The sequence below is a fragment of the Mastacembelus armatus genome, chromosome 4, assembly GCF_900324485.2.
Source record: "Mastacembelus armatus chromosome 4, fMasArm1.2, whole genome shotgun sequence".
Classification (NCBI taxonomy): domain Eukaryota; kingdom Metazoa; phylum Chordata; class Actinopteri; order Synbranchiformes; family Mastacembelidae; genus Mastacembelus; species Mastacembelus armatus.
The window spans coordinates 23207912-23227468 of record NC_046636.1 but is presented as its reverse complement, the minus strand read 5'-3'; the positions used below and the strand labels follow the sequence as shown (position 1 = coordinate 23227468).

Sequence of the window (19557 nt, the reverse complement as noted above, 5' to 3'; positions counted from 1 at the left end):
CTTGTTCATGAAGCAGTTATAATGAACACATTTGATCTTCATATAGAGCCCAGTCTAAACACTGGGAGGAATCTCTGTGAAACTGGAGCAATATAGCAGCTATTATGTAAATGATGTGTAGTTAATTTGCAGTATGTATGGCATATAAATACAGCCACAGGTATGAGTGTTTATACTATATTCTGTGTGTGTGTGTGTGTGTGTGTGTGTTGTGAGTGAATGGTTGGCTTCTCAGCCTATGGCATCCATGCTTCACGGAGATGGAGATGGTGGAGAAGAGTGAGAGGATTTATTACCCAGCATTAGGAGCACTAATCTGCTGCAGGTGTTTTTGGTGTTCTTCAAGGCCATGCCTGCTCTCCCCACCCCAGGAGGCCCCACTATTTGTGTGTGTGTGTGTGTGTGTGTGTGTGCGTGTGTGTGTGTGTGTGTTGCAGAGAAAGAGACAGAAGGAGCGAGAGGAAGAGAAAGATTTTTTTCTTTCCATGGCATCTGCAGGGAGATTATAACATCTCAACAATCCTCTCAAATCATCGAAAGTGTCAAGATAAGCACAAAGAGAACATGTATTCCAATGACTTCTCCCTATCAGTCGTATCAGTCAGAAAACCACAGGAAAACAGTAAAGTCCAAGGAAGTAGCCCCCATGCTAAACGTTTTATTACAGATGGGCCTTTATTACAAGGCCATTTATTCTCATTTTGGGAAAGTAGTTTCTATGCATCTGAGAAAAACTGCTTTTACCTTTTGTTTCTCCATTTTTCAAATCACACACAAGCTCTTTTTTTCTTTTCGGACAAAAACAGCTCATTCAGAGTATACAGTAGAAAACCACTCTATCAGCAGGGTACAAGGTATAAGGTGTATCACAATAAAGAAAAGATCCACCAGCATGGATTGAGCCAACAGTTTCACAGGATGCCTGTGGTGCTTTTGGGGATGATGAACAAAGACACAAAGCAACCCACTGAGAAAGTCCTGCTCTGTAGGAAGTCTGCAACGCCTACTGAGGCCAGCTTTGGAAAAGCAAAACCAAATGAAATAGAGAAGAATGGCAAAGGGAGAGGACAAGGAGAGTTCAGACTGCTATGGTGATAGAGGGGCTTCTTTAAAAAGAAAAACAGATGATTCAATTTGTGAACATGTGTTATTTTGTTTTTTCAAGTCTTTAGTATTTGAGACTATTTTCAACCAATTTCAAATGTCACCCTCAAATATATAATCCTCTGCCATTTAGGGTTTGTTCTGTACAGGGAATGAACTTTAGTGGCTGTAGTAGAAAGAATGTTGTAATCTCACTACTTTAACACTATTGCCATCATGTGGACATTTAAAGTACTATTTTATTCTGATTAAGTTGAATAAAACTACATCCTGATTGCAATATCCCTGATTGATTCCAGCCAGGTCATCACGCTTGAAAGTCATCTCTGTCCTTTCTTTCACCTTTTTTTCTGTGCACCTCTCAATTTTACATTATCAAATGAAAAAAAAAAAAAAAACATTTTGAAAGCTAGAGAAATACTGTGTGACGGGAAAAATGTCTTATTGTTTTCTTCTTTTACCAAGGTTGTCACGGCAGCGTGTTCTCCCACTGTTCACTACCAGTGCATTGTATTCTGAGTGGTAAACCAGGGGAATTTTTACCTGTGGTCTAGGCCATTGCAGTAGCTGGTACACTGTGCTGCATAAATAGGTACTAACCCTCATTTTAATCTCTTTGAGGTAGCCTTAATTAAACAAACAAATCCCTGTGGACTTTTGTTAACTGGAACTTGCCCCAAAAGCAAGATGAGGCAAGAAAGACAGTGTTTAGTTTATTATAGTAACCTGATCCTTTTCCCAACAGGGAAAACAATTTTCCAACTGGAAGGTTTAATGATTAGGACAAAAGTTCTGGATAAATCACAATATAAAGACTAAATTTGGAGAGTGGAATATATCGAATATGGGCAGGGCTATGCACAACATCACCATGCTCAGTGTATTAACACACAATTGGCAGGATATACAGTACTTTAGAAATATGATATCAAAGCTGTGATTCAACACTATGTCCATTAATTGACTAAGGGACATTCATAACAGTTCAAGAGTTCAGGGGATGTGGTTGTAGGAGTTTTGAATGATGTAGTTTGTGACAGAAGGGAACCAGTCTTTGCTTATAGACACAACCCAGGTAAACCATGGGTAGTAGAGCTCAGGCTGCCTTGTAGCTCCTGTAATGATAATGTTCAGTGCTGCATCTGTGGCTGGGTAGGCTGGTGCATTAACGATTCCCCTGGGATACAGAAGAATACTAAAATGAACAACTGTGGATAAAACATAGTAAAATCTACACTAGTACTAATAATTATGCCAAGAGTTTGCATTTTTCTGCATATAGACTTGACTAACCTGACTTTCTCCATCGCTGATTCAGTGTCAATGAGCCCCAGTGTACATATAGACATGGACACGTTGCTCTTCTTGATAGATAGTTCATGATACAGGGCCCCAAAGAAGCCATTCAAGGCAGATTTTGTTGAGGTATATGGTGCTACGAAGGGACTGGTCATTTTACCTGTAAAGTATTAAGAACTGTAAGCATTAGGTTTTCCAGCATAGTTCTGTCAGATAGGAAACACAAGACTCAATTGTGAGCTTTGTTGACCTTAACGTGTTTTTCTGAGTACTTTAAAGACTAACAAGAACACTCCACTAGTCCTTAAAGTGAGCAGGAAAAATCAAAATCTGCTTATGAAGATCATGTGATATGACGGAAAGATCTGCTACTAAATGGAACCTGTGGTCAGACTGTTGGATCAACTATTGTTTTCAAAGTCAAAAATGAACCTTAGAAGTGGATATTTTAAAAATGTTTTTAAATGTTTGGCACAGCCAAATCCTCTCAATATTTTTAATGAAAAATTAACATAATGACACCAAACTCTACATTATTCATGAACAATAATGTAGGCGTATGTACCGTATATAGAAATGGTGTGGCAAACCTACCCAAAAGTGATGAAACAATCACCAGTGATCCTTTACTTTGCTCAAGAGAGTCCAGTGCTTTCCAAGCCATCTGAATATAGCTGAAGAAGTTGACCTTTGAAACACACACACAGAGACATACAGTATACAGAGATCACTTTATTGTCTTTCCTTTAACCATCAAAAAGCTGCGTTACCTTCATCAACCACTTGGTGTGTGCTATGTCTCCCTCCCACATTTTGAAGGGCGTTGAGCCAATGTGGTTGAGAACCAGGTAATCCAAGCCTCCAAGCTTCTCCAGAGTAAAATCTACTACCTTGTCGGGGTCTGACTCACTGGCCATGTCTGCTGCAATGTAAAGAGCTTTCTGGGCTCCCAAACTCAGGCACTTCTCTGCCACCTGCAGTATACTCACAGATCATAAGGGTTGGGTTAGTTCAATGCACTTGCAGAAAAGACTACAAAAAACACATTTCACCTTATATTGGCACGTCACCCAACTGACGAATGCTATTTTTATATTTATTAAACAGATTATGTTGTTATGTGTGAGAACAGAGAACTCCTCAACTACATGACAGAATGCACAGTAGAAATGTCTGCATGTTGCATTATTTTGATGCATAATCAATTAGTTTAGTGTTGAAATAATTTCCAGTGGGTGTTCTAAAGTTCACTGACCTGCTGCAACACCTTCTCTCTCCTTGCTGTAATAACTATTTGGGCTCCAAAGCGGGCATAGTGATATGCCATTTGTTCACCAATTCCCATACTGGCTCCTGTCACTAATACCCTGGCACCTCTGAGAGATTCTGAAACAAATTCATAGTTTTCATTTGTTACAAATGTGGAAATACAGAAAATGTACTTATTTATATCTTTTCCACAGTGTGCAGTGTTTAGCACTGTTCCCTTACTGCAACCTCCCTGTACCAACCTACACAAGACCATCTACAGGATAAGCAACATAGATAACAGATTGTAGACTTCTTACATCAGTTCACCCAGACCATAAAAAGATGAATCTGTCAAAATACCTCAGGGGCCTTTGGACACTTCTCAACTTTGACTCACTGCTCATTAAAGGCATAATGTGTAAAAGTGCATGGTACATATAGCCAGTCTTATCATCCCCTTCCTCCATTATCTATATGATTTCATTAGTTGTAGAAATGTGGCTGCTCACTGTGTCCTGAATGCCATGCTCTCTTATGGCTGAGGCCTCAGTCAGGAGCAGAAAGCATGTCAGATTATCACCAATTACTTGCTCAGTTTATGCTTCCCCTCTGAAATGTCTCCAGGAGAACATTAACCTTTCATCATCCTCATTACTATACACAGATTTTCTTTCTTTTCTTTGCTTTTTTACTCAGTGCAGAGCAGCAGGCAGGTACAGTATTCTTTCACCAAAACAGTTGCATAAGTTTAAATGGTGCATACATACTCACTGCAGCTTGTGGTATGGTGAGTGAGATGATGAAGGTGATATTGCTGATTTTCTATGATATTTACATCTTAGTGATTTAAAGTATTGTTCAAAAGTTAATAAGCTGTTCCACAAAGGCATGATATTGTGATCTGGCATTAACTATTACGATATGACACTTTGGTCATTTTGAAGTTTAATAGTTAATGCAAGTTTGAACATGTGCAGTAAACAAGTGTGAGACACCTGCACAAAAAATAAAAATATGTAGACAGGACCGTATGACTCTAGTTCACCATTCTTAAACCTTCGATGCACTTTTACTCACAACCTTATAATTGTTATTGCATATAACATTCCCCCGTTCATAACATATGAAGGGGATTAACAGTGATAATCTTTCACCTTCAGCCTTTATATGTTTCAAAACCACTGACTCAATAACACTGTGACAACTGCGTCGTATCCGGCTGGAAGAAAAGCACCAGCTATTACTGGACTGTCAGAGGACCATCGCTGCTTGACTGCTACTCTCACAGTGTTAATCACAAAAACACAACACTGGGTATGAAAAGCTGTATGTAGACAGAGGCTGGTACATTTTGGAGACGCACCGAAAACGATCCTTCGGGGTCTGGATCTTACCTGCATCAAAACCAGGTGTAGTCCACTTGACAGCCAGGAAAGCAGCGCAAATACTTGCTGTAAGGATTTTTGTGAACGTTCGCATGATGTAAAGTTGTTTGTGGTTGTTGTAGAAATCTGCACTGATATCCACAATTTCAACGTCCAAAGTTTCCTGACGTTGGGGACATGGATGACTGGAGCGTCATTTACGCAACCCGTGATTTGCGTTACGTAAATGGCCAACTTCCGGATTCCGAGGTTTTTGGTCAACAATATGGCATTACAAAATTACTGCACAAATTGAAAGTTCCAATCAGCACAAGGAATTGAATAAACAAAAGCAATAATAAAATAGAACATAAACAAGAGGCAGGGCATCAGCCCATATACAGTAAAATTGCCCATAGGAGTAAATGTGAGTGTGTGAGGTTATTTGTCTTTATGTGACCCTGTGATAGAGCTGGAATAGGCTCTAGCAGATCCCTGTGACCCTGGTTAGGTATAAGCAGATATAGATAATGGATGGATGTCTTGAAACTAATTTCTCTTATTTTAGGGTACAGAGAGAATGACAAATATCTAGATCTACTTCCGTGTTCCAATTAAAAAGCCCAGCTGGATGTAGGCTATATTATCTATATTAATGCCTGACATTGAAACCAAAAATAGTCTTTAAAATGAAATATAATACCACAACCTGTCCTGCAGAGAAAACAGAGTAGGAAATACATTTTCTCAAAAATATTAAACAGAATATACAACTAACTGGATATAACCACTGAAAAATAAAAGTCTGCAGATGAGTCCAAACAGCTGCCTGGCATACATACGTACTGTACTGTACTCTTTAGATGCTGTAACAAGAACAAGAACAAGAACATATCAGGAAACACCTAAGGAGCAATATTATCATTCTATTCCTCAAATAATGCTTTGTGTACATGCAGAAAATTGCAGTAAATCATTTGTTCATGACTATTCATATTATAACAAAACTTTAATGCTGCTGAAATACTTTGTAGTATCATTAACATTTCAGTAAAGTAGATAATATCTGCTATAATCGTAATTTGTAGTTTGCTATGTTTATGCTAATGAAGTTTATTGTGTAATAAGTATTTATCAGGTTATTACAGTCAAAAGCACGATGCACCCTCCTTCCACCTAGTGGCAGTAATGCACCAATTTGTTTGCCAACTGCCATAAAACTCCACGAAGAAGAAGAAAAGTGTTGCCCGCAGCTGTCCTTCAGTGCAGCTAACAGCCTTCACGCCAGACCTTCCTTGGTGTGCTCAGAATAACAGTGTCTCTAGTGAAAGTACACCATTGTGGACCATGGCGCCAAGGATTCTGCCTTTGGTGAAGTTAGTAGTTTTTATTAGTTTTAATCATAACTGCCCTTAAGTTATAGCTGCTCTAGCTTGGTGCTAGTAGGTTGGTTAGCAAAGTGGTAAGCTAAGTGAGTTGTCTCATGTCTTTGGCGCTTGGCTTTCTGTTTGAATGGTTTGGTTGGTGACTCAGTAATTTGCCAGCGACATAACGTTAATTTTATTGTCTCCATAGCCAATGGGTTGGTCTGATTTAACTAGTCGTGTTGTTTCGCTCGCTAACTCCAGCTAACGCTAATGTTTATCAATAATTGGTGATCATTCTGGCATCAAACGTGTGTGCTTTGTAGTACTAACATCTAACCGTGGTTTCATTGAGTCTGACATGTTTTTGACTGGATACAGGGGTGGCCAGTTGTGGCTAATAATAGCCTGACTGTTTTTTTTTTTGTTTTTTTTTCCAGATTGGCCACCAAGGTGACCATTGCAGGGGGAGCTCTCTACGTTGCCTGTGACTCCGGTCTGCTGGGGAACAGCCAGCAGGGCTCAGAGGCTCTGGAAAAGGCCAAGGCTGCAGTACCCCCTGCTATAGAGGAATGGATGAAGTACTTTGGCCTGGAGGTACAACTACATCTGCGGCTACTGCTCAAACATTTTACCTTAGTTCTGCTTCAGACAGCCCTGATTACAGCTAGTAGGGATCATAATGCAACAAGGAGAGGGATGGAAATATGACAGGTAGACATTTATCCTTTGCCTACAAAAGGCAAATAGATCAGGGCTGTAGATCCTCCTAACAATGCTCTTGATAATTTGTACAATTAATGAAATGAGCAGCATGGTGGCTTGGTTGTTAGCACTATTACCTCACAGCAAAAGGTTCCTGGTTTGAAACTCGGCAGTGGCCTATCTGTGTGGAGTTTGCATGCTCTCCCCATGCTTGCATGGGTTTTCTCCAGTTTCCTTTCTTTTGTATGTCAGGTTGATTGGTGACTCTAAATTGGCCATCGGAGTGAGTGTGAGTGTGTGGTTGTTTGTCTCCATGTGGCCCTGTGATGGACTGGTGACCTGTCCAGGGTGTACCCCTGCCTTTCACCCAGAGAGAGCTGGGATAGGCTCCAGCAGGTCGTTGTGATCTATAGGACTAAGAGGGTATAGACAGTGGATGGATGAATGACGCATCTCACTACATAGAGTCTGTAAGATTATAAGACATCTTTGCAAAGCATATATTTTTACAGTACAACAACTTCCAGCTATGTTGGTCACCGTCCAGGTGATTTTGTACTAAAACAATACAATAATATTAATCATCTACCCCATACTGATATTAGATTTTCTTCTTAAACTCCCATATATTCATTATATTGGTTGCATAAATTGGAGAATTTAAACAATCATTACCTTCAATGTAATTCATATCCATCAACTCACTTGTCCTTGTGCCATTAAACATTATATAATTTCCAGATCAAAAAGACAGTGAGTAACTAAAGTGATTTTCATGTTCTGTTTCTCCCTGCTGACACACACAAACTTTCTTCATAAACAGCATAATCAACTCATTTCAATACAAAGAGGCAGCTGAAATCTGAGCACAAGTAGATCTTTTTTTTATTTGATAGGCTGCACTTCCGGACACTTTACTAGGTACATTTCTACAGTCATAATGCCAAATATATTACATCCCTGAAGTTTTTTTTAACCTTCAATCAAGGATGTTTTCGCTGAGAGCCAGGGTCTCTTTTGCAGCAACACCTGGAGTTGCCTAGTTCACATTCAACTCACATTCAGTTCAATTTTTTTTTTTTTTTAAAGAAGCTATTGTCAGTAAGATTGCAGGTTTGGTTTACTCCAGATCTTACCTGCCGAGTCATGTACTTTCTGATTTAACAACAGTACCCATGGTTGTATGTCCTCAGTAGTCAGTAATTATATGTTAGTATGTTTTTCCTACAAAATATACAAATGATACTTCAGTGTTGTAACTGTTAACCCTTCATCATTATTGGTAGCAGTAGAAATGACACTATTTCACTGCGCGGTGATGAGCAGAATGTTAATAGCAAAAATTGTCTTTTATATTTTGGTCATTATCCTATTTGAAATTCTGTAGTGTTGAAATGATTAAGTATGAATGCAGCAATAAGTACATATCAACAAAGCATTTTATTGTGCTATTTCAAACGAATGATCTCCTCCTCCCCAGGCTCAACTTCCATCAGTGCCAAAGATTGAATTCTCCCCTATTCAGGCATGGAACTCTGGTAAGAAATGCTTAGGGAGCATATTTTATGTTTTATTAAAAGAGTTTACAAATTAAGTAATGTCATGATTTTGTGTTTTTGAGTGAACTCAAAATGGAAGTTGTGGTTGTGTACTTCATTTGTTAGATACAGCTCTTTTGTAAGCATTTAATTGGGTGATTTGATTTCAGCGTCACTGTAATGACTTTGAGATTAGTATTCTAGTTTTGGTTAAGACTTTGTATTTTTGTCTCAAACCCAAACATCATTTTCTTTTTTTTTTTTATTGCAGGAGTGCGGTGGACAATTTCATCTCTTTCAGAAGCACCAACAAAAACAACTGAATACACAAATCAGGGTTTGCAGTACCTGAAAGACCTCACCAAATGAACAAGAAATGTCTGGGCAACCTGATATTTATCAATATTTTTGACTTTTGCACTTGAGAAATGACACTGCTCTTGAAATGTTTTAGCTCCTCACAAGAAAGTAGAATAAAGCAACACGAAAGAAAAACGCTAGGTGATACTCAGCTACAAGGAGTGTTCTAAGTGGGTGCTAGGAACAGTGGTTGGGTGTTGTACATATTCAAAGACAAAGTGTTTTAACATTGTTCCTTCATTTTGTGGACAACATGAGTTTGGGTCCAAGTTACTTTTAAATGTGTAATTCACCAAACCGCCCTAGTAATATCATGAAGAGAATGTCTGATGTATATATACAGTTGAGGCGTTTGTGACTAATACATCGCTTTTAAAACACATCCAGTGTTTAATTTACTGCATCAAAGTGTGTCCTGCCTGTTGCTAATCGTGTTCAAAGAATAAGATGAAACAAATGTGCAAAAATCTTTATTACTCATGAGAGAATAATATTGACACAAATTGCCTGTTGATGCTGCTACAACTTCAGAACAGGAGAAGGTGATTGAAAGCATAAAGAAAAGCACATCCACCCCACTCTGTACAACATTGAAGCACTCCACAGCAACGCTAGCACTGACGGAAACTGGAAAGTTTTAACCAATGTTTTTTGTATTTCAATGTGGGTTAAACAAACTGTACTGATTCTCCCACATTTTGTCATGTAAGGTTTAAAAATCTCCAGGTACTCTGTTCAGATGATGCAAGCAGAGCTTTGACAGTTAAAAATAATGGCAACAGTACATCAACTGATTGACTATTTACTGAGAGAGATACTCAGTGCCTTAGAAAAGGCTGAATAGGACAGGACCAGTCCAGCAACTATGACAATGTTAGGCTAAAATCCATACTTCACATGTACATGTCAACATCATGTTAAGACTTAAGACACAGTTACAGGTGAGGACCAGAGTTAGATAATAAACTGGTTTGTGGTTGATTACATCTGTTAAATATTCAGTTTATAATTTATATTAATGATCCTTTTTACTAATAGCTCGGTGTTATAAGATATTCATATAAATGAGCAGTGACAACAGGCAACATTACAAGGCATTTTACACAAGTTGTATAGATTAAATACTGCAATCTGAAAGTACTGCTGTTAGTTTACTTTTTCTTTTTTTCTCTTCATGCGGGTGATATAAAGCATAATTCAGACACACTTGCTTTGAAGGAAAAAGCATGTTGGGGAAAATATATATAATGTACCACAACCTAAACATGTAAACTTTTTACAATTAAAGTGCTCCCCACAATATCAACAGTGACATACAACCAATGATAAGGTGTGCTAGATTTAAAGGACATTTTCATACTGCGTTAAGAGCATAGCACGGCACTAATATGAACTAATGGTTGCAAAACTTTCCTTAAAACTGTCAGTGTTGCCACTTATGAAAAAAAAAAAAATAGCAGCCTTCATATGCAATGACTCATTAAGTATATAGTAAGAGATAGAATATGTACAATATTGCAAAATGACAAGCCGGAAGGCACTTGATGATTTGTCTGGGATCAAATTCAAACTGAAATTTTGTATCTTAATTACCAGTACAAAGGATCTGATGTTCCTTGTACTGTTAAATTAGGATTTAAAGCCTGTGCAGAAACCTTCCTTCGAGGTTAAACATAAAGTTGCCCAGCATGAAGCTGTGGCCAATATATAAAGCCATGGATACTACAATACTAAATACGGTGCAAAGGTGCAGAAGTATATTTCCATATGAGCATAATTCATCTGAACTGCTCTAATAAGGGGCTCATTAAGGTGATTTTACAATGAGTACAATACATCTGATCCAGTACTAATACTGAATTGAATATTATTGTTAGATAACTACAGTACACACATTTATCTGCCCATTAATTATAATATCTCTTTGGAGGGCATTTATGCAGAAGAAAATGTGTATCCTAAGCATATTAGAAGAATATTTTGAGCTGCTTTTAGTCATACTAGGATTTAATTAAGATAATCACTTTAGAGACAGATCAATGACCATCTCAGGGACAACAATGGAAATGCAGCATCAATTGCACTTTGTAGCTGTTGGACAGTGCAACCTTGAACTGTCCAAACACAAAAGTAAAGAGCAGCAACAATAAAACAAAAGGATGCCCCCTCCTTTAAATAACCAAGCATAGCGGTGCTACAGTTTTGCTGTACATACAAAACAAAAGATTGCTCTTTCTTCTCGATAAAGCATATTAACTATTCAACCCTCCCATGGCTTTGACTTAGAACAATGAGTGGAAAAGAAGCACATGGAGGGAGTCTGGAAAGTGACACAAGTGTCCGCTACCTCTAGGTGGTTTTGACCAGGTCATAGACATGGATATGAAAGTCATCATCATATTTTATATAGTAGACAGAGGGCTTGGCTGGGACCTGGTAGATGACCAGGCCTGTTCTCTTCACACCCTTGTCAGTAACGTACTCCACTTGTTTCCCCACCAGACTCTCCGTCTCTTCCCCAGGCTTTCTGTCAGCAGGTAAAAGGTGTTTGTTTTCTGAGGAGTAAAAAAGGTCCAAGTTAGTTGTAATTCACCAAACATCACTTATTTAAAATAGCTCAAAGTATAATTAATACATGTATTAAAAACAAAGGTTTTGGATTATTCCTTCAATGGTCCAATTTTTAAGACTGAGAAAAATACTATTTTGCATAAAACAACGTTCTGGTGTTTCACTATGATTACTCACAGTCTGCATTATACCTACCTATGAGTTACTATAAATGTCTTTGTATTCCAAATTATGTGATTATACTTAAATTAGGAAAAATAATTTGTACAATTTGTGCACATCCAAACATACCAATTACCCCCAAAACAGCTCCAGAAACAGTTTTTGAAATCATTTGGCTCTCTGTGTTTACCTAGAAATATTTTCATGACCATAAGTATCAAATCTTCTCAAGAAGACACTGTCTGACTACTTACTGTACTTTCACTCTTACTAGCATAGGCCAAGAGTGTGTATTATTACTTTTTATATAAAACATATTTTGCTTACTTGTTACTGTGAAGACTTATGATGGATACAGAATTCAGTGACCAATGTGACCTGTGACGCACTCACATGGTATCCATAACAAATAAATGAAACAATCTTCAAAAGTGGAAAACTGATTTATGGCCGTAGGACAAGATTATCATAGACTTATTAAAGACATGAAAAATCAATCTATCTTTGTTATTCTCAAATTACCAGTACCTGCTTCAGGCAGAATCCTGAGGTCTCCATCTGCGTAGTCATCCCACAGCTGGTACATATAAAGAACGGGGTCCTTTTCATAAGTGATATAATACCAGTTGGTCATGATTGGAGCTCTGGAAAGGACCATGCCTCTCCACTCATTCTTCTCTCCATCCTCCTTCTCAAACAGATGCTCCACAGCTTTGCCTACCAACTCCTCCGCCCCTGGAGGTATCTTGATTTTGTTGTTTACTGAGGAGACAGGCACAAAGAAATTACAATATGACAATGAGAAAAATGACAATAAACATTATAACCCATGTACTGCAAAAAGCGCATATCAATTATATGATCTGAAAATGGTTAGTGCGTTAGTTCACCTCTGATTCAAAGTAGCAGGTGCAGATTGAAAGAGAAGCTTCTCCTAACTCACCAACTTTTTCTGACAGAACTTGCAGGTTGGACACTCTCTCATCCTTGAACAGCTCGATGCCATAGACGCAGTCAAAGCCGTCATACTTCACCATGAAGAGCGAAGGATTTACACTAAGTCTGTCCAGCACTGTCCCTTTCCATTTGCTCTGGTTCCCCTTCTCACGCCAGTTATGTTGGATGCGGACTCCCACAATGCTGCCAGGGTCTGGGGTTACTGTGTCACTCAGTTCCCTGCTGCTCCGCTTTCTGGTAAAACCGAACCATGTTAAGTCAAAACAAAGTGGGATTTCTATGATGACATCTAAATACTTGTATTTGATATATTTTTTTGGAAATTTAACTAGCTAACCTAAAGTTATCCTGCTATTTTACATGGAGTTGATTATTTAAACAAAATGCAAAATACATTTTTCTCATTTGTTCCCACTGTAAGTCATGTAATAAGCTTCAGGTAAATTCCAGAGGTTTACACTTGGATTAAACTGCTACAGTATATTCTAAAACCCACAATAGCATCATATGAGGGCATATATTTGAAGACAGCTTATTAAACTCAGAAGCTAACATTTTTGTGCTTGAAAGTGACTTTTTGGTGATTAAATAATGCTGTTTCTACATACCTGCCCCTTTTCTTGGACATGCCTCCAGAAATTCAAAGGCTACTGATTAAGAGAAAGACAAGACAAGGTTTTCATGTTGTTAGTTCTATGAATGAGCATGACAGCTGCCAACCCGCACATGTACAGCATGCTAGAGCATAAAGAAGGCCTCTGCTTTGGCTGAGAGGCTCGTCTGTCAGGACAAACCTGTGACAGGCTGCAGCCTGCTGAGCAGTGACTGACAACTCCAACAACCAATGGATTTGCATGACGGAATAACTTCCTGGATATTTACTTTAAATACACAACCATGGAGGTCAGTGTGTGTAATGCACAGCAAGTTACAGGAAAGCGAAACCGCTTTGTTTGTTCCTTAGAATAATATTAAAAAAAGCTAAATATAATGGTCTCACAAGTTCAAGCGGATATGTAAGCTATTTGACCGTAGCAGACAAAATACTGTGCCAACCAATTACCAACATTATCCGATCCATTAAAACCCGTATATATTAGCAACATAGCTAGAAATAAAATATGGACTATGCTATAAGGGATGTCCTGTGGGCTGCCAGCAGCACTCGTCTGTCCTAGCTCTGCCTCATTGCAGATGTTACTGTGGTAAGTGGAGGTGGCTAGCCACACCAGCTCCTCGGTGTCCTCCATGGCAGCTATCAAACCTCAGCGACAGCAACCCCATTCTCCCTTCACATCATGGCTTCATTACCTTTATGCAGATTTCATATCAGTATTGTGCAGTTCGTCTGCCAGAGAAATGTTGCCACACACCAAGCCGCCTATGTAAATCTCGCGAAACCTGTGGAAAATGGGAGAAAGGGTCGAAAAGACTCTATTTCCCAGCGTGCCGCCGTGCACCAAAACGGCAGAGATGAACGTAGACATAGGTGCAGTGTATATTGGGAATTGATGTTCTTATGATACTGATAAGGGCTTAACGACCTGAGTTAAGTTTGCTGCATCAAAGTGTTTTGGGACAATATACACAACACAGCTGACTTTAAGTGGGAAAGTGGGGTCCAGAGTCTCTGTGTTATTTTCTCTTAAAGGGGTAGACAGCATAAAGTAATTGCTTTATATAAGTTATAAAGAAATATCATCAAATGTAACATGATTATATTTCACTCTTGACATTTAGCTGCCACCATTTGGCCTTTGATTCAAATCTGGTATCTTAAGTTTCATGAAATCAACACAGAAACGTTGTCTTCTGACTCACTGCGGCAGAACAAACGATAAAACATTGAAACCTCACGTGTTTGTTTCACCTTTATGAAGAATTGTGGCACATTTTAAAATGTTCAACAAGGAAGACATAACCTATTGGTGGTGTCAAACCAGGTGTCTTTTCCATAGGCAGAAGCACTTAAAGGTACCATCTAGTACATTTCTTGCTGTGAGGAAACAGTGCCGGCCCATTTACAGTACAGGAATTTAGCTACCTATCAATTAAATGTGCCACCATAAATTACTTTACATCAACAGTTTTCCAAAGGTGTATTTATTGCAGAAGTCATGCTTTTATTTGTCATGTACGAGAAAAAGAAAATATGACAATTGGCCCGGCTGACAAAACACATACTTGATCACCTCATCTGCATGGCTGTATGTTAGACCAGGGTGGAATAAGCATGTGAGTGAACTTCACCAGCATCCCAGACAAGCCTTTAAAAACTGGGTTACCTTAGGTAGACCAAGGCATGGCCATGCATGTGAACTTAGGCTGTCACTCAGTTCAAATATGCTGTGTGATTCATTAAGAAGAGAGAACAAACTTTGAGATCAGTTTCTTTAGCCAGAAGATTGCTACAAAATGATGTTAAAGATTTCTGGAAAGAAGTTAAGGTTATGAATACTAGCAAAATACCGCTGCCTGATGGTATTGACGGGGTTACTGTGACTGTTGTGGAGAAAGCATTACAGGGACCTCTTCATCTGTGTCAAAATAGAGGTTTTTAGCAGCATTATCACTGTTTCCCATGATAATGTGGTTATCAGGCTGGAGGAAGTCAGTTGTGCAACTGGGAAATTGGCTTTAAATAAATCTTGTGACCTTGATCAGATCACAACAGTACATTTAAAATTTGCTAGTCACAGTTTTTGTATTACTTGCTTTGCGCTTTTCTGGAACGCTGATGCATGGTACACTACCCAGCTCTATACTGTCGGTTCTGTTGGTGCCAGTAGTTAAGGATAAAATGGGGAATATATCCAGTATAAAAAACCAAAGAGCCATTGCCTTACCTAGATGTAAGGCAATTGTCAGGAAAATCACCACTGATTATCAGTTCAGATTTATCAGTAAATATGGCACTCATATGTGTATCTATGCTCTGAAAGAGGCTGTAAGGAAGTACAGAAAACAGAACAGCACTGTGTTTCAGTGTTTCCTCTAAAACCTTTAACAGCATCAGCAGCATTTTTCATTTTTCGATATGCCAAGTTAGATGGGGTAGTATAACATCAAAACCTTTCCTTATAGGGGCACTGGAGAAGGCACTTATATGTCTTATAAAAGTACTTTATTTTTAATTTTTTATATCACTCATTTGACAGCTGTTGTTTCTTTTATATATTGTATATGGACCAATTTCTGTCTGAAATAAAAATTGATTGATTGATTAATTGATTGGCTGCAGCACTGAATTGTTAAACACATAGTGAAGAACACTGTCATGTTTAAAAAACTGTCAAGTTTAGCTTGTTTTAAAGAATACTTCCCAATCAAACATCATTTTCCTAATTGGTGTTTAACACGTCTGTTATCCATTTTGTGAAGGATGATATGCGTGTGTAGACGTCAGGGGTGTTGGGATCTCCACATCGCCGGCCCGAGAAAGAGACAACACCTGCTGCGGCTCCATCACAAATCAATGGACCGCCTGAATCCCCCTTGAAGAGAAGCGAAACAAGATACTTCAAAGTAGGTGCCATTTCTTTCTAATATGCTGTGTAATTTTTTTTCCTGTGCCCAGCTGGTGTATTTTCTTACCGAGCAAAAGCCTTGAAAGACTCTCGCCCCAACACCACAAACCATTGACCCAGTGATGGGAACCATTCCCCACCTCCTACGACATGTTTGCTGTGACAGTATGGTTACATTAACTTCCTGAAGTGTGGATGGTAAGGTCTGGTTGTCACCTATATCCCCCCAGCCAGCTGTGAGACACTGACTCCCTGTACGCAGCCTGCCTGCTTTCAGAGAGATCAGCTGCACAGCTTCAGTCAGTTGGGCTCTGCCACTGAGCTGGACAGAAAATGTTAATTATGTTAGATTTAAATTGAATCTTTATGTTGTAAAATAGAATAATGAAGAGGGATTAATCTGATACAGGGTCATAGACAACAGTTTAAACAGTCCTCACCTTTAGGAGCATGATATCATTTCCATGTCTATCATAGTTGGGATGTGGAATGGATTTGACAGCAGTGAACTCCTGCTGCGTAGCCTCATTACCTGACAGGGAATCGGCTCCTAGCACAACTGTGTATGTTCTACAAATCACAATTGATTAGTGTCAGGGCATTAGATCTTATGTTAAGGCTGCTAAATTTCCTTCTATTCACAAATCTTATTCTGTGTCTTTCATATATGTGTGTTCAGATCTAAGATGCTGAAAGAAAACATGTTGTCATTTTCAGAACATAATACAAGTACTTAGATCAGCTTCCTATTGTCAAATCAGTGGTTTCATTTCCTTTCAGTACAGAACATTTCACTACCTTCATTTTTGTCGTAGAGACCCTTCCTATCAAAGAAAAAGTCATTAGTAGATTTTTATAATGACTTGACATAAAATAAAATAAGAAATACTATGTACAAAAACTATAGATCAAATTATTGTACACCTTAATAAGTGATTGGCCCATTTTCTCTCAGTGTTAAATTCCTGAAGACACTACCACCACGATACGGAAAACAGTCTGTGTTGAAAGCCTTTTATCACCTTTACAGTAATTTCACATTCCAAAGTACATTATAGTTACTAAAGTGGTCATTAATACCAATGGGAAAGAAAATCTTACCCAGATATCTCACAATGTGCTGCTGTGAGCACAAAGTCCTCTCTCACCAGTATCCCCCCACAGTTATGCAGACTTCCAATTCGTAATGAGGCCATGTAGGGGCGTGAGTGGGAGGTAGCATCTCTGCCTCCAACAATATGAGTGGCATGAGCTGCTGAAACACAAAATGCATCGCTTATTTTAGTAAAGCCAAGATTTCAGGTTTGTAGTAAATATAGTTTCTTTTATCTTCACTATGAATAGAAACAAAAAAATCAGAATGAAAATAATCCTGGTTGCTTGGTAACTTTGGGGTAGTTATAATAAAGATGATGTAGCTTACCATGCAGGACAAAGAGCTGCAGGAGTACAAAGTTGATCACCATGGTCTCTGGTCAAGTGTAGTGGACCTAAGGTCTAGTTTCCACACTTGACCTTATAATTTTTGAAGAAGCTTTTTGTAGTCTTTATTGCATCACTGTATTTGTTAACATGCTGTTGGATGTCTTGTGCAGTTGTCAGAGAGGTTACAAAAGACATGCCCATAGGTTTTCAAAACAGGGTTTCATAACTGATGCAGAGGGTCAATACAGTCAAGAGTAAGTAACAGCTTTAGAGATCTTTAGAGTGGCATGCAGCACAGTTTCATTGGTGTTTGTCAAAAAAAATGAAACAAGCATACTCAGTAAAGCATTTTAAAGTTTGAAAATGTAAACAAATGTGAACACATAATGGTAACGTCAATATATATGCTACATAGGATTTTTATCTCAAATTTGTATTGTCATATCTTCACTTTAACTTGGTCCATTAATATCAAATGTAAACTAACAAACATATTGACTGCAATTCTCAGAATGACTTTGTTTTTATGCTGTGACATCTTGAAACTGCCAAGTGATTGATGGATCCGGCATGATCAGGGACTCCTAAGGGTTAAATCTTGCAGGTGTTATGTTCCTCTTTTCGATCTGGTTACATCACATCTGCGTGTTCTTAACACAGAATGTGGCTTTGTGTCTGCAACTGTAGCCTGAAACTGAGTTTCTCAGCTGTGTGGCACTGAAAGTAAAATATGTAAAGTCACCACTATACCAGTATAAAGCTTTGATCAGTGTGTACCTGTTGCCACTTTATATGGACATAAAATGAAATGCATTGATTGCAGGACTCTCACTTTCCATAGCAATCTGTTGAGGATGTGTTTAAATCATTTATATTTGTCTGTATCTCTGGATGTAGAAGGCCATCACAGGAAACTAAATAACACACCATTTCACTAAGGTTTTATGATCCTGATGTTAGCTCACTGTAGACTTTGGCTGCATTTCTATTTTCTTCAGCTGTTTGTATTCTGGTTCCTTTTTGATGTGAGTATGTCTCATGTGGCTCTGTGATGGACTGGTGACCTGTCCAGTGTGTACCCCTGCCTTTCACCCAGAGAGAGCTGGGATAGTCTTGTTTGTTCAGGTCTTTTACTCTCACTGTTAGTAGATACTACTTAGCAACATACACACATGGAGAAAATTGTTGGTACCCTAAAGAAAGAAAAACCCACAATAGTCACTGAAATAACTTGAAAGTGACAAAAGTAATAAAAAAATATATATACTGAAAATTACCTAATGAAAATCTGACATTGCAGAAGCATTAAAAAAAACTAAATAATGAAACTGGCCCGGACAAACATGATGGTACATGATGAAAAGATTGAAATAATGTGACCATAGGGACATATTAAACAACAGTGAACATGAAGCACAGAAAGCTAAAGAGAGAATTGTCTCAGGAGATTTGAAAGAAAATTATAGACAAGCATGTTGAAGGTAAAGGCTGTAAGACCATCTCCAAGCAGCTTGATGTTCCTGTGACTACAGTTGTATATATTATTCAGAAGTATAAGGTCCATGGGACTGTAGCCAACCTCACTGGACGTGGCTGCAAGAGGATAATTAATGGCAAATTGAAGAGATGGATAATACGGATGGTAACCAAAGAGCATGTGATGGACTGGTGACCTGTCCAGGGTGTACCCCAGATTTTCACCCAAAGACAGCTGGGACCCTAAATAGGAATAAGCAGGTATAAATAATGTATGGATGGATGGTAATCAAAAAACCTAGAACGACTTCCAAAGAGATAAGATGGGGTTTTTTTATGCTTCTGGTCAACTACAATTCAAAAACAATGTCTGACTTTCATTTATAAATTTTCAGTAAATTTTTATTGATTATTAGTTTTGTCAGTTTCAGGTTATTTCAGTCACCATTGCAGG

General features: G+C 38.4%; 4 protein-coding genes across 6 annotated transcripts; 1 reads left to right on the top strand and 3 right to left on the bottom strand.

The window, feature by feature from the left end:
* Positions 1–457: 457 nt before the first annotated feature.
* On the bottom strand, positions 458–5241 carry hsd11b1la (hydroxysteroid (11-beta) dehydrogenase 1-like a). Its single transcript, XM_026305536.1, has 6 exons — positions 5049–5241; positions 3659–3789; positions 3174–3377; positions 2998–3091; positions 2398–2563; positions 458–2281 (listed from the first exon to the last, which is right to left on the bottom strand). Exons 1-6 carry the CDS (start codon positions 5131–5133, stop codon positions 2098–2100), a joined length of 864 nt encoding a protein of 287 aa, XP_026161321.1. The 5' UTR covers positions 5134–5241; the 3' UTR covers positions 458–2097.
* A 1011-nt stretch (positions 5242–6252) lies between these two features.
* micos13 (mitochondrial contact site and cristae organizing system subunit 13) lies at positions 6253–9367 on the top strand. Its single transcript, XM_026305618.1, has 4 exons — positions 6253–6394; positions 6823–6979; positions 8568–8625; positions 8897–9367. The coding sequence occupies exons 1-4, from the start codon at positions 6366–6368 to the stop codon at positions 8992–8994; spliced, it is 342 nt and encodes a 113-aa protein (XP_026161403.1). The 5' UTR covers positions 6253–6365; the 3' UTR covers positions 8995–9367.
* Positions 9368–9439: 72 nt separating this feature from the next.
* LOC113129558 (spindlin-1-like) lies at positions 9440–15569 on the bottom strand. Of its 2 annotated transcripts, none has more exons than XM_026305616.2 (5): positions 13987–15569; positions 13284–13325; positions 12662–12909; positions 12247–12480; positions 9440–11540 (listed from the first exon to the last, which is right to left on the bottom strand). In XM_026305616.2, exons 2-5 carry the CDS (start codon positions 13301–13303, stop codon positions 11335–11337), a joined length of 708 nt encoding a protein of 235 aa, XP_026161401.1. In that variant the 5' UTR covers positions 13304–13325; positions 13987–15569; the 3' UTR covers positions 9440–11334. The 2 variants fall into 2 exon arrangements, with proteins under 2 accessions (XP_026161401.1, XP_026161402.1); XM_026305617.2 differs by having other exon boundaries at positions 11335–11540; positions 13284–13322.
* Positions 15570–15782: 213 nt separating this feature from the next.
* Positions 15783–17783, bottom strand: LOC113129557 (serine protease 57-like). 2 transcript variants are annotated; one of them, XM_026305615.1, is made up of 5 exons: positions 17626–17783; positions 17304–17454; positions 16643–16772; positions 16270–16524; positions 15783–16169 (listed from the first exon to the last, which is right to left on the bottom strand). In XM_026305615.1, the coding sequence occupies exons 1-5, from the start codon at positions 17666–17668 to the stop codon at positions 16017–16019; spliced, it is 732 nt and encodes a 243-aa protein (XP_026161400.1). In that variant the 5' UTR covers positions 17669–17783; the 3' UTR covers positions 15783–16016. The 2 variants fall into 2 exon arrangements, with proteins under 2 accessions (XP_026161400.1, XP_026161398.1); XM_026305613.1 differs by having other exon boundaries at positions 17304–17457; positions 17626–17782.
* Between the last annotated feature and the right edge of the window lie 1774 nt (positions 17784–19557).

Excerpts from the sequence above, each read along its gene's own strand:
- hsd11b1la (XM_026305536.1), bottom strand. The coding sequence starts at position 5,133 with ATGCGAACGTTCACAAAAATCCTTACAGCAAGTATTTGCGCTGCTTTC. Across the intron at positions 3,378-3,658 it reads GAGAGAAGGTGTTGCAGCAG|GTGGCAGAGAAGTGCCTGAG; the intron begins GTCAGTGAACTT and ends AGTATACTGCAG. Across the intron at positions 2,564-2,997 it reads GATTGTTTCATCACTTTTGG|GTAAAATGACCAGTCCCTTC; the intron begins GTAGGTTTGCCA and ends AATACTTTACAG.
- LOC113129557 (XM_026305613.1), bottom strand. The coding sequence starts at position 17,668 with ATGGTGATCAACTTTGTACTCCTGCAGCTCTTTGTCCTGCATG. Across the intron at positions 17,458-17,625 it reads GCAGCTCTTTGTCCTGCATG|CAGCTCATGCCACTCATATT; the intron begins GTAAGCTACATC and ends TTTGTGTTTCAG. Across the intron at positions 16,773-17,303 it reads GCACATTGTGAGATATCTGG|AACATACACAGTTGTGCTAG; the intron begins GTAAGATTTTCT and ends TGTGATTTGTAG.
- LOC113129558 (XM_026305616.2), bottom strand. The coding sequence starts at position 13,303 with ATGTCCAAGAAAAGGGGCAG. Across the intron at positions 12,910-13,283 it reads ATGTCCAAGAAAAGGGGCAG|AAAGCGGAGCAGCAGGGAAC; the intron begins GTATGTAGAAAC and ends CGGTTTTACCAG. Across the intron at positions 12,481-12,661 it reads AGTTCTGTCAGAAAAAGTTG|TAAACAACAAAATCAAGATA; the intron begins GTGAGTTAGGAG and ends CTGTCTCCTCAG.
- micos13 (XM_026305618.1), top strand. The coding sequence starts at position 6,366 with ATGGCGCCAAGGATTCTGCCTTTGGTGAA. Across the intron at positions 6,980-8,567 it reads TGAAGTACTTTGGCCTGGAG|GCTCAACTTCCATCAGTGCC; the intron begins GTACAACTACAT and ends CCTCCTCCCCAG. Across the intron at positions 8,626-8,896 it reads TATTCAGGCATGGAACTCTG|GAGTGCGGTGGACAATTTCA; the intron begins GTAAGAAATGCT and ends TTTTTATTGCAG.